Source organism: Abrus precatorius, unplaced genomic scaffold (genome assembly GCF_003935025.1).
Source record: "Abrus precatorius isolate BTA unplaced genomic scaffold, Abrus_2018 Scaffold8, whole genome shotgun sequence".
NCBI lineage: Eukaryota > Viridiplantae > Streptophyta > Magnoliopsida > Fabales > Fabaceae > Abrus > Abrus precatorius.
This window is the reverse complement of record NW_020874428.1, coordinates 21,143,435-21,156,277: the sequence shown is the minus strand read 5'-3', so window position 1 is coordinate 21,156,277 and position 12,843 is coordinate 21,143,435. Positions and strand designations below refer to the sequence as shown.

The 12,843-nt window shown below is 27.8% G+C and overlaps 1 protein-coding gene across 1 annotated transcript; it reads left to right on the top strand.

Moving 5' to 3' along the window:
• Nucleotides 1-4,736: 4,736 nt before the first annotated feature.
• LOC113847747 (disease resistance-like protein DSC1) lies at nucleotides 4,737-10,545 on the top strand. Its single transcript, XM_027477010.1, has 4 exons — nucleotides 4,737-5,352; nucleotides 6,634-7,690; nucleotides 7,796-8,092; nucleotides 8,223-10,545. The coding sequence occupies exons 1-4, from the start codon at nucleotides 4,859-4,861 to the stop codon at nucleotides 9,855-9,857; spliced, it is 3,483 nt and encodes a 1,160-aa protein (XP_027332811.1). The 5' UTR covers nucleotides 4,737-4,858; the 3' UTR covers nucleotides 9,858-10,545.
• The last annotated feature ends 2,298 nt before the right edge of the window (nucleotides 10,546-12,843 follow it).

The following is a 12,843-nucleotide window of genomic DNA, read 5'->3' as shown; positions in this document are numbered from 1 at the left end:
TGTCTCTAGTGGTAGGAATCGAACTCCCATATACACCGCTTAGCATCCAGGATTCATTGGCACAGGAAATTTGAATACTTATTGGTTGGTGAAAGCAATCAAACACTTGCACGTTCCATGAGCTATTCTTCTAGCATAAGCACCATAGTCCGCTGGATTGACCATGTGCTTCTTTAACCGCAAAAGAAGAGTAGCCCAAGTTGTCCCAATACTTTTTGTGGTATCAAACTGAGCATGAGTTTCAGAACTCACCAATAAACTTGGATCATACTTGTTCACCATCTCATGCAAATAACATCTACCTCTAATGTTTTTCGCCCCTCTTATATTCTAAGAGATTGCCTTCAAATTTTTTAAACTTATCATAGGTAGAAAGGACTCGACCACCCGAGGAGGTGATAGGATACATGCTTCAACCCTATATTTCGAAAAAGACCTTAACGCTACTCATAACTTGACAAATTTTTTATAAATAGAAAAATTTCTCCGGAACCTCACTTTAAATTTGATTTGAACGGTGTGCAGAAACACCCTAAATACTCTACTGTGCTTAGAAGTCTCATTATACTTCAGGCCCATGACTTGTCTAACAGTGGAGTGAATTTTTCATCGTACCAGATTTTTAGTTTCAACTATAACCATTTATTCTTATATTTGTTACTTTTTAAATATTTTTTGTTTTTCAAATTCAATGGTTGAGATCCTGAAAGTTATATCCATCTTCCTGCTGTTATTATCGTATTTGTCTTACTTGATTACTTGTATACATTAACTCGCTTAGTTTACTATCTTAGCTCTTAATCTTTACTAATGACCTAGGAGAGCGAAAATAAAACTCACTTTTGATAGTTGGAATAGACCATTTGGTGAATAGGAAATAATAAGATAAATAAATAAAAAGTAAATATGATACGGTAACAGAAAAATAATTTTTATTTTATCTTATATAATATATATCAAAATAAATAATATTACATTACAATTTTTGTTTAAAATAAATTGAAAATAATAAAATAAAATAGAAATTACTTAAAAATGACTATTATTCTTTTATCAAAATTAGTATAATTTTTTTAAAATGATTTTTACTTAAAATTTTTAATTTTTAATATATATTAACAATAATATATTTATTTACGTATGATATTAAAATTTGATCTTAAATTATAATAATTTTATTCAATTTTTTAATGATTAAATTTATTATTAGGTAAATATTATAATAAGAAATGAATTACAAAAATTTAAAATATATTTTATAAAATAAATAAAATATTTTTATAAGTTTTTTAAATAAATATTTTTTTTATTTTCAAAGAATCATAGATTTTTAAATATACTTTTTTATTAAAAATGTGATATATTTTTTATAAAAATATTAAAATTATATTTTTTAAAACTAATTATTTTTATAAAAATATTTAAAAAGTATAAATTATAAATAAAAATGTAATAAAAATATTTTGATATTTTTTAACTCATTACAGGACAGAAATAATAAGACACGATAATTTCATAATAAAAGTATTATTAAATAAATAAAAATATATAATTTTTTTAGTATTTTAAAATGACAAATATATAATTAAGAAAAATAAAAATATTTGCATGGAAAATAATATATATATATATATATATAAATTAATTTTAACTTATAAAAAATTATTTCATTTATTTATTAGCAAATTAAAACTTTTTCAAAGGCATGCTAGTATAAGCATATATAGTCTGTCTTGCTGGGAGTTAATTATTAAAAAGAGAAACATTACTAATACATTCATTTAAAATATTTTTAATATACTTTTTTTTATTAGTTTAAAAATTATTTTATAAATAGATTACATCTTAAAAATTATTTTAATTTTTTCTAAAAACACCAATCATAAAAATATGTTGTTATTTTTTTGTATTAAGAAATATGGATCCAATCTTCCAAAATTACACACTGTAGTTTTGAAATAATTGTGTTTTCAAGGAATAGAAAGTCAAACAAATACCATTAAACTCTAAACTCAAAATCTTAAACTCTAAATAGAATAAGCATAACTTTTTTATTGACTAAATTTAAAATTATTTTTCAAATATATAAAATTTATATTAATAAAACTTATGACTAATTTAAAATATTATTTATTATAGGATTAATAATAAAAAAATATAATTTCATTATATTTTTAAATAAATTATAGTGTGCTTAAAAATAATAAATTTTAACCCACAATATATATATATATATATATATATATATATATTACATATAAGTTAATAATAAAAAAACACGTATTTTTCATTTATATATATAATTTTTAATTTATGTAAGTTATTATGAGTTAATTTCAATTTAAATATACAATCTTATTTTTAATTATTGTAATCTATATTTCAATTAATAAATTAATTTCTTGTCAATATAATTTGTGTATGTTAACAATTTTATCTTTACATTAGGGGAAGATTAACACTTATGTCATTCTAAATAGTATTCTATTACATTATTTTATTTTATTTTATTTTATTTAGAATAATATCAGGTGTTATTAAGGATGTAGTAAAGATTTAATATTAATTTTTTTAGAGTGGCATGAAGGAATCATAACAAATAACTTAAATTAAATAGAAAAGAGTATGCCAAAGAATGAGAGCGATTTAGGGATAAAAAAATATGGAATAGTTTAATTAAAGCTTGTTAGGTAAATGAGTTTGAAGAAGATTGAAGTTCTTAAATTTGTTGTGCTTTAATGTGTTATGGGTGCAATATAAATCATGTGATGATAATTTAGTTTTTTTTAGAGTTGACTCATGATATTTTAAATTGGTAGAGGAACGTGGTATGAGTTTGTAAGCAAGTCAATAGGTGTGAAATTTTTTTCGTAGAGGACAATTTATTTTCATGGAAGGAAGATTTTCAGCAACAGTTGTGCAATATTATAGAAGATAAGAGACCAAGAGAAAATATGAATAATATGTTGACGTGTAAGTTTGATAGTAATAACAATTCGCTTAATCATTACATTTATAATTTTTTCACTACAGGTAACATTTTAGAGCTATGTCTAGTGCAAGCTTTACGCAAAATTTAAAAAGTTAGTGCACCGAGAAAAGTTGTGATATTTGTGCGATGTCTATTGTTTAATCGAGTTCTAGAGGAATTTAACCAAATTCAAATTAATAATTCCATCAGAAGCTTGTGAGTTGTGTGATACCAAAAATGAGGATATGCACTTTCTTTCTTTTTTTGCATTGTGGTATTTCTATATATGAGACTTTGATATACAATGTCCTAATGATTTTGTGTCAATATATACTTACTTAAAAATTTACACGAAATATTACTGAGCATGTATAAGATTTGATGTGGAAAGAAAAAATGGAGAGAAGTTACAATTGTGTAGTTTACAATAAGTAATATGGACAATTTAGCTTCATAGATATAATATTTTTAATAATTGTATGCTAAATGTTAGTGAAATGCTTAATTATATTAAATATCATTGTTAAAAATAACTCACTATAAAGCCTTTGAAAAACTCAATTATATATGTAATTGGATCAATGATTCCTTGACATGTATTATTATATTTTTTAAAAGATGTAATAGATTAAAGTTCTTATACTTTATTTTTATCTTTAATAAAATTTTAATGCTTAAAAAAATAATTTTATCTTTACAATTTTTATTTATCATTTTATTATATATATATACATATATAAATATATTAAATTAAATTTATTTACTACAAGTATTTGAATAAAAAAACAACATCATAGGTATTTTTTAATATTTTTTTTTTACATATAAAATAAATTGTTATGTTGTCTTTTTATATTAGATATTAGTTTAGGTTAAAAAATTATATACAAATTTTGAATGTGATGATATTATGAATTTTTTATTTGTGTGAAAAATATCTTTAGTTTAAGATATTTGACATTTTTTTATCATTTAATTTAATACTATATGCATATTTTTGCTTTATCCCTACCGTCCCACGTATATTTTTATTTACAACTATATATATTACATCATTTCAACGTTTAAAAGGTATAATGATGCATATTAATTTATTTTTTTTGGCGAGATGCATAGTAAATTTTAAATTTTATTAGAAACTTTTAAATATAATATATTTTTAATTAAACATTCAATGAGTATTCATACGAGTATTTTACCTAATTTATAAAAAATACTTTTTTTCTAATTCTTTTGTACTTTATTTAAAAAACGGTTATCTCTTAAAAAAAATCATTTGTATGAGCCTTTTCTTATGAAAAAAATTAGTTATTTTAAAAAAATTAAAATAAGTTTTTAATGTATTTATTTAATTTTAAATAATAATATAAAAAATTTAAAATAAGAAAATATTTTTTATAATTAATATTATTTATTATTCTTTTTAATTCTTTTTATAAAAAACAAAAAATTAAATCATTAAAACTAAAAAAAAGTAATTATATGTATTATATTTTTTATAAATATAAATTTTATTTTAAAAATATTTATAATATTAAATAATATAATTAATAATTTATATATTTAATAACACTAATAAAAAATAAAAATAAAAATTTAACAATTAATACTTTTCAACTTACCATTTATTTTTTATAATATTATAAACAAGACGGAGTACTTTTATACGAAGAATAAAATTCAGGCTACTTCGCCGAAAGTGCTATATGCTATTAACCTTTTCTTCCGGAAAGATACACGCGGAGAAGTAGCGGGTGTCTGGATTAGACGTTCTATTACGTCAAACGAGCTTCTGCTCGATCTCAGTAGTGTTAGAAGGAACGCTCGTTTAGAGCCTCTTAATGTCGCAGTAACGGTGCTTTTCCTTTGGACTCAAAAAAGCTAATCATGTTGCACAGAGATGCTGCAGCAGGTGGAACTTCTTCTTCTCTGAGGGAAAATGACGTATTCATAAGCTTCAGAGGAGTGGATACACGCAGCAACTTCACCAGCCATCTTTATGCCGCTCTGTGTCGGAGCAAGATCATAACCTACATTGATTTCACACTTGGGAAGGGTGACCAGATCTCTGAAGCACTCACGAAGGCAATCGAAAATTCGTATGTCTCGCTGGTGATATTCTCGGAAAACTACGCATCGTCGTCGTGGTGCTTAGATGAGCTCACCCACATAATGAAGCAGCGCACAAAGTGGGGCCAGATTGTGATACCTGTGTTCTACAACGTAGACCCGTCGCATGTAAGGAAGCAGTCTGGGAGTTATATGATTGCGATTGAGGAGCATGCGCGTGATCCCAAGCACAGCATGGAGAAGGTGAACCAGTGGCGACTTGCTCTGACTCAAGCAGCCACTTTGGCTGGATGGGACTCTCGTCAATATATGTAACTCCCTACTCTCTCTATTTTACAAAATTTAAGTGTCCAAGTTACGATTTAAACACGAGAAATGTTAATATCACAGTTTTAATGCACTTTTAAATGTATTTTTATTTATTAATTAAAATTTCTTAAAATTTATAAAAATCACGTGATTTCCTAATTTAATAATTTTTTTTTTATAATTATGCTCCAGTTTTAATATTTCTCTTGTTTTTACTTTAAGAAAAGAATAATATTATTTTCACACCGAAATTTTACAATAAACTTTAATTACACATGAGAAATAGAAGAAAAAAAAAAGTAAATAGGATATATAATGTGATAAAAAGAGAAAGCGGGTATTTAAAATGAATAGCAGAAATTGAGTCAGAGTGAGTCTTTGTCAGTTGACACTGTACTCACCATTCTTGCGTGGTGTAGCATGCGATAGAAATGGTGACGCTGGTTGTGACGAAGTTTTTGAATTTTGAAGTAAAGTATTGAAAAGTAAAGTGTTGAAATAAACACCTCTAAAAGGATTTGAATTATTTCCTTGTTGTATCCAGTTCATTTTTATTTAAGTGAAAATAAATTGTTTAGACAAAAATAAAGAAAACAATAAAATTTGTTTATGTAAAGTTAGTTTAAGTAATTTTTTTTAATTTAAATGAATTTTGTGTATTTGCTTAATCTTGGTTTAAGTAAATTTTGTGAGAAAAAGGGAATTGGGTGTAGGAGAAGAGGGGAATGATAGAAGAGAGGAAGGTAAAAGAGTAAAATATAGAAAGAAAGAAAGAGAGAAGAGTTGGGTATGCGATAGAAGAAAAAGAAAAATTGAGTATGAAAATAGGAGGAGGATTAAAGATAGAAGTTGAGGAAAAAGTGCTAGAAGTAAAGAAGAAAGAGATGAAAAAATTTAAAGAAAATTTTAAAATTTACTTAAACTAATAAAATTTGCTTAAATAAAAAAATTAGTTTAAACTAATATTGCTAAAAAAATTCATCATTTTTTTCATTTTTCTTAAGTAAGTTTATTGTCACCTAAGTAAAAATAGTACTAGCTTCCAACTTCTATGGACAACATGAATATATCTGGATCCAGGAGCTGAAATAAAAGTAACTTGGGTAAAGATTTAAGTCGGATTGTCTTATCATCCACCAAGTTCGATTCAATTGATGGGACGGTTCTAATGTTTAGGATCGTTGATGTGTGAGGAAAATTAAGATTTGACATAATATTTTTTATTTTTTTTTATACTTTGTTGCTTTAATTTTGTGTACTTTCTTCTTATTATTATTTACTAGGCTGGAATCTGAACTCGTGGACGACATTGTACAAGATGTTTCGGGAAAACTGCAAAATAAACATCCAAGCAAATCTACTGGCCTCGTCGGAATTGAAAAAAATTATGCATGTATTGAATCATTGCTGAGAACTGAGTCAAGAGAAGTTCGAGTGATAGGAATTTGGGGTATGGGTGGCATCGGTAAGACAACCGTTGCTACAGCTATATTTGCCAATTGCTCCTCTCAATTCGAAGGATGCTGTTTCTTGGAAAATGTTGGAGATGACTCAGACAAGCATGGATTGACTTATCTACACAATAAACTTGTGTCTGCTTTACTAGAAGGAGAAAATTTTTGTAAGAGCAGGCTTGGTAAAAAAAAAGTTCTTCTTGTGCTAGATGATCTAAGAACTCTAGAGCAGCTAGATTATCTAGTTGGAGAACTAACTAGCTTGGGACCTGGTAGTAGAGTGGTTATTACAACTAGAGATAAGCAAGTGCTTAGGGGAGCGAATGAAATATGTGAGGTGAAACCATTGAACTTCGATGAATCTCTTCAGCTTTTCAGTTTAAATGCATTCAACAAAGACCACCCAGATATTGGTTTTGAACAGCTATCAGAAAGAGTGGTTATTTATGCAGATGGCATTCCATTAGCTTTAAAAGTTCTAGGTTTGTTTTTTCGCTCCAAAAGTGAAGAAATATGGGAAAGTGCACTGACAAAACTCAAGAAAATTCCCAATACAGAAATTCAGAATTTATTGAGACTGAGTTATGATAGCTTAGATGATACAGAGAAAGACATATTTTTGGACATTGCTTGCTTTTTGAAAGGAGAGGATAGAAAATATGTGACAAGCCTACTAGATGCCTGTGACTTCTATGCCGGAGTTGGAATAGAAACCCTTTTGGAAAAAGCTCTCGTTACTATTTCAAATAACAATGAATTGCAAATGCATGCATTGATACAGGAAATGGGCTGGGAAATTGTTCGTCAAGAATCTATTAAAAACCCAGAGAGACGCAGTCGGTTGTGTCATCATGAGGAAGTCTATGATGTGTTAACAAATAACACTGTGAGATAAACCATCACCAACTTCCATTATAAATTGAATATCTTTTCAAAAATACACTTAGATTGTTCCATGTACTTACAACTATTCTTAAATTTCATTTGCCAGGGCACTAATTCAATTGAAGGTATAAGCATTGATGTCTCACGAACTAGAGGTATGAACTTGAGCTCTGACGTTTTCCGACAAATGAATAAACTAAGATTTCTCAAGTTCTACTCTCGTTTGGGGGAGAGATGTAATGTTTACCTTCCCACTGGTCTTGAGTCATTGTCTAATAGATTACGGTACCTCCATTGGAGTGGATATCCTTTGGAGTCACTACCATCAGCCTTTTGTCCTGAGAAACTGGTTGAGATTTCCATGCCAAACAGTCGGGTTGAAAAACTATGGAATGGAGTCCAGGTATATATAAATATATGTATATAATTTATATATATATAAATATATGTATAAAATTTATATATAAATTGAATTTTTCAATTTTTAAATTAAAACATTGTATCCCTCATGATGTTTCTTTGATCTGTTACAGAATGTTGAGAATTTACTGAAAATTGACCTTAGTGGCTCTGAACATTTGATTGAGCTTCCAGATTTCTCTATGGCATCAAATCTTCAAAATGTAAACTTATCTGGGTGTGTAAGGCTGCCTCATGTTCACCCATCAATTTTATCTCTCAGAAGGCTTGTCAATTTAAACATGGTTAGGTGCAAAAAGCTTAAAAGACTTCTAAGCAATGACCCATTAAGATCTCTCAGAATTCTTGAGCTTTATGGCTGCTCAAGTCTAAAGGAATTTTCAGTGACATCTGAAGAAATGACATATTTGGATTTAAGAAGTACTGCTATTAATGAATTGCCATCATCAATTAAGCATCTTGGTAATCTTATAAACTTGGAGCTAAGTTGCTGTGGATGTCTTAGGAGTCTTCCAAATGAGTTCGCGAGTCTGAGATCTCTTGGCCGCTTGGTACTTTCTGATTGCAGACAGCTTGACACATCAAATCTGCATTTTCTGTTTGATGGCCTACGTTCTTTAGGATACTTGTGTCTTGATAATTGTTGTAACTTAACTGAACTCCCTGATAACATCTCTCTGTTATCATCATTGTATTATTTATCACTTAGTGGAAGCAATGTGGGGAACTTGCCTACTAGTGTCAAGCTACTTTCCCACCTAGAATCTCTTGACTTGTGCAAATGCAGGAGGCTTCAGTCTCTACCAGAGCTCCCAGAATCCATTGAAGTGTTGGATGCCACCAATTGTCCATGCTTGGAGATAGTGTTTGCCTCTCCTGTTATTGATGAACTACTGCAAGAGCACAAGTTGTTCATTTCCTTCAAAAATTGTGTTAAATTGAATGAACATTCCCTCAATGTTATCATGACAGATGCTCATGTCAGAATAAAGGAGGTAGCATATGTTCATGTATCAGCAAAAATAGAGAGGAGTGAACCCTGTTACTATTTCAAATCAGAGTTTATGTCTTCTTATCATCATCCACCAACTGTTATTTTCCCAGGAAGTAGAGTTCCAGACTGGTTCAATTATCGGTCAACAAAGGCATCGATAACCGTTGAACTTTTGCATTCTCCTCAGTGCAACTTATGTGGTTTCATTTTCTGCCTCATTCTTCCTCCATCCTCCTCAAATGAAAATAATTGCAATTGGAAGATTGGATGTGAATGCTACTTGGAAAGTGATGAAAGGATCATCAACACAAGTATGTGCTCTTTTGCAACAGGATTGGTATCAGATCACGTGTACTTGTGGTATGATGAAAATTTTTGTCTTGAGATGAATACAATTGTGGAAAGCAGAACCAATGATCAGTACACTGCTTATAACTTACAGCTTTCATTTAAATTCTTCGTTGAAACTGAGGATAAGATGAATATGATGATTAAAGAGTGTGGGATCTGCCAAATATATGGTTCAGAATATCTCAATTTCGTTGAACAATTGGGATTTGAATCGGAGTTGGGAGATAACATGAAGAGAAGCAGGGATATTTATGAGTTGGAATCAAGTGGAAGAAAAACTGAAGTTGATGGCCTTGTTGAGCATGAAGATGAACAAGAAGATTCATTTCATCAATCAAAGAAACAGAAGGTATTATCTTCTAACTCATTTAAACAAAAACCTAGAAGGAAAAAAAATCTATGAATAATCTTTCAATGATTAGTTTTTTGCTATCCGCTAGAAATGATAAACGTAACTCACAAAATTAAAGGAAGAGGAACACACATTTCTGAATAAAACCGCAACAAACTTTCTAAATTATAGCCACTAACATTAACTGCAAATGAGTAACTGAAAAATAAAGAAACAGTTCTAAAAACTTGCTTGAACAACTAGCAAAAAAAATAAAATGATAAGGCAACTGCTAATACATACGTTCAATAGTATCAAACTATTTGAATCTTTCTTCATATTACTTGAATAAACTCTCTTAGTTTCTAGTAGTTTTCTTAGAATTTGACTTGGATACTTATAGCTGGTCTAATAAGGATTCATGCTGGCAATTTGTGTTCAAGTCTGAAATATTATTGAGAAAATTTTCAATCAGTTAATAAAAAGGTTGTCTTCCTTGGTAAAAATAAATGATGCCCGATTTATATAATTTTGTGTTTCTAAAAGTTTGCTCCAAAGCTGCTTGTGATTTCCTTTATCAGGGGGACTAACATGATTATGTGGGGCCTTATATTGATCAAAATTCAATGTGTTGGAAAAAAATTCATGTTAAAATAAATAAATTGAACATGATCTTAAGAATAAATGGAAGAATGTTTTCATAGATTTGATAGTATGCATTCTACATTGTTATGCTAAATGTATAGTAAATGGGTCCTTTATAACACTTCTCTTTACCAGGTATTTTGATGAAGCATTTGTTGTTATTAGTGAGAGCATTAAATAAACAAGTAACATGAACCCAAAATGGGTCTCATACATGGCAAACTTCTAGAATTGTTGACCCACCAAATATTTCCAGAGTTCACTTTCTGCTAACGAACAAGATTCTGCTGCTGTAGGTTATGAATTATGAATTGTTCCTGACAATTTTTTGGGGGTGATTTTTAGATGTTTGCACCTTTTTTTTTTCTTCTTTTGTTGTACATGCAGCCGCAGTTTTGCATTTTCTTCCGCGGAATATATTAATAGAATACAAAACTGTTTTGATTTGAAAAGCAAATACATATAGCTAGCTTATTTTTGCAATAACTGACTGTCACTGTCAATTTCTACTAACACCAAAATTAGAATCTTAATAGCTGCAAATTTGGACTATCGCAGAAAGATAAAATTTTACGAAATATTGAGGTTTCTGAAAATTGTAGCTACTTAAGCAGCAGGCATACTATCTCTTAGCCAAGAAAAGAAAGTGTTTTTAAGTAATTTCTTAAATGAAAGTGCTAAGAGTTTATTTTGATTTTTATCATTCTAAGTGTTTATTTTAGATTAAGCATTTATTTTTTTAATTTAATAATAAATTAAATTTTCAGTTTTTTATATCAATCTCTGTAATAATTGTGAGTTCTACTTTTTTATAAGAGCATTTTCAAGAATTTGTTCTGATTTCATCATTTTAAGTGATTTTAGTATATTAAGCATTTTATTTTTTAATTTAAAATTAGAATAAATTTGAGTATTAATTGGAGAGTGATTTTAGGTAATTTTTCAAATGAAAGGATTTTTATGTGTTAGTTATGATTTTTATCATATGAAGTAATTTTTTTAGATTAAATTTTATTTTTATATTAATATTAAATTAAATTTTAATTTTTTATTTTAAAATATTTCTTCTTTATTATTGTATAATGTTTATGAATTTGAACCTCCTAATTATATATAAAATTTTGATCGAACATAATTGACCATATATTCCTTAACAAGAAAATAAGAAAGGATTCCATTGTGCTCTATTTTTGTGATCCAATTAAAAAATTATTCGTGATCAAGTGTATCCATTAAAAAGTAATAAAAAAAATTTTGAAAAGAGTTTCCAAATTATCGTCTCACAGAGATTATTTTTAAATACCAAAAATAATTTAATTTAATTGTTTAAACGTATCAGAATTGTAATGGATAAAAAATAGAGCTTAATTTTAACAATAAATTAAAAGAATAATAATAAACTGCATGAGAGAGATTAGATAAAATGAGATTAGGACTTATGGATTTACCTACTACACTTCTCTATGTTCTAATTAATTTAACTTGGTAATAGTATCCAAATATTTGTCAATCACTCATAATTAGTTTTATTAACACCCAATGATTATATAATGTCAATATTCTTTTCTCTGAGTAAACATCCCTAATGATCATGCAAGATAATTGGGCGAGAAAGCATGAGAATTCTGAGTTTGTTAATTCAATAACGGTTGAAAGAAATGAATTAAATGTGATTAACCTAGCTCTTTATCTCATTTTATCCTATAGTTCCGTTAATTACACGTGATACGATCGCCTACAATACAACTAACTATAGAATGCTAAGGATGATCAAATCTTAACATATATAATATAATTAAATAGAATAAAAACAAAACATTATAGAAAAATCAATACCTACATTAAAGTAAAAATTACATAAAGTTTATAGTAAGATCCGTCATATACTCTATCTATGGGTTTAGTTACGCACAACAAAATAAATTATAAAGAACGTGATAAATAAACTCATAACCACAAAAGAAATCCAGAAAGGTAAAAGACAAAAATAATTCTCGTTCTTTGAAGGGCGCTCAATCACTTGCTTAAACTTCAAAGAAAAACTCGTTATCCTTACCAATGGTCTCCAATGACTCTCAAAGATTAGTTTGGTTAGAACTAAGAAGGGAGAAAAGCTCTGTAGAGAACTAGAAGTGTCAAATGTGAAGCATAAGATCTCTTTATATAGGTTTTGCCATGAATTTTCAGTCGATTGAGCTCTATCTTTTTAAATCAATTTTATCCACAATTATAATTATTTTAAATTTTTATATCTCAATTTTTATCTAAGATTAAATTTTAAATTCAAAATTCAGATTTACATAACACAGCAAAGGACTAAAAATATCTAAATTTTATACAAAATATCTTTATAATATACTGATAATAACTCAGTTAAATTGTAATAATTAATAATATAATTAGTGTAAATATA

Excerpts from the sequence above, each read along its gene's own strand:
- LOC113847747 (XM_027477010.1), top strand. The coding sequence starts at position 4,859 with ATGTTGCACAGAGATGCTGCAGCAGGTGGAACTTCTTCTTCTCTGAGG. Across the intron at positions 7,691-7,795 it reads ATGTGTTAACAAATAACACT|GGCACTAATTCAATTGAAGG; the intron begins GTGAGATAAACC and ends TTCATTTGCCAG. Across the intron at positions 8,093-8,222 it reads AACTATGGAATGGAGTCCAG|AATGTTGAGAATTTACTGAA; the intron begins GTATATATAAAT and ends GATCTGTTACAG.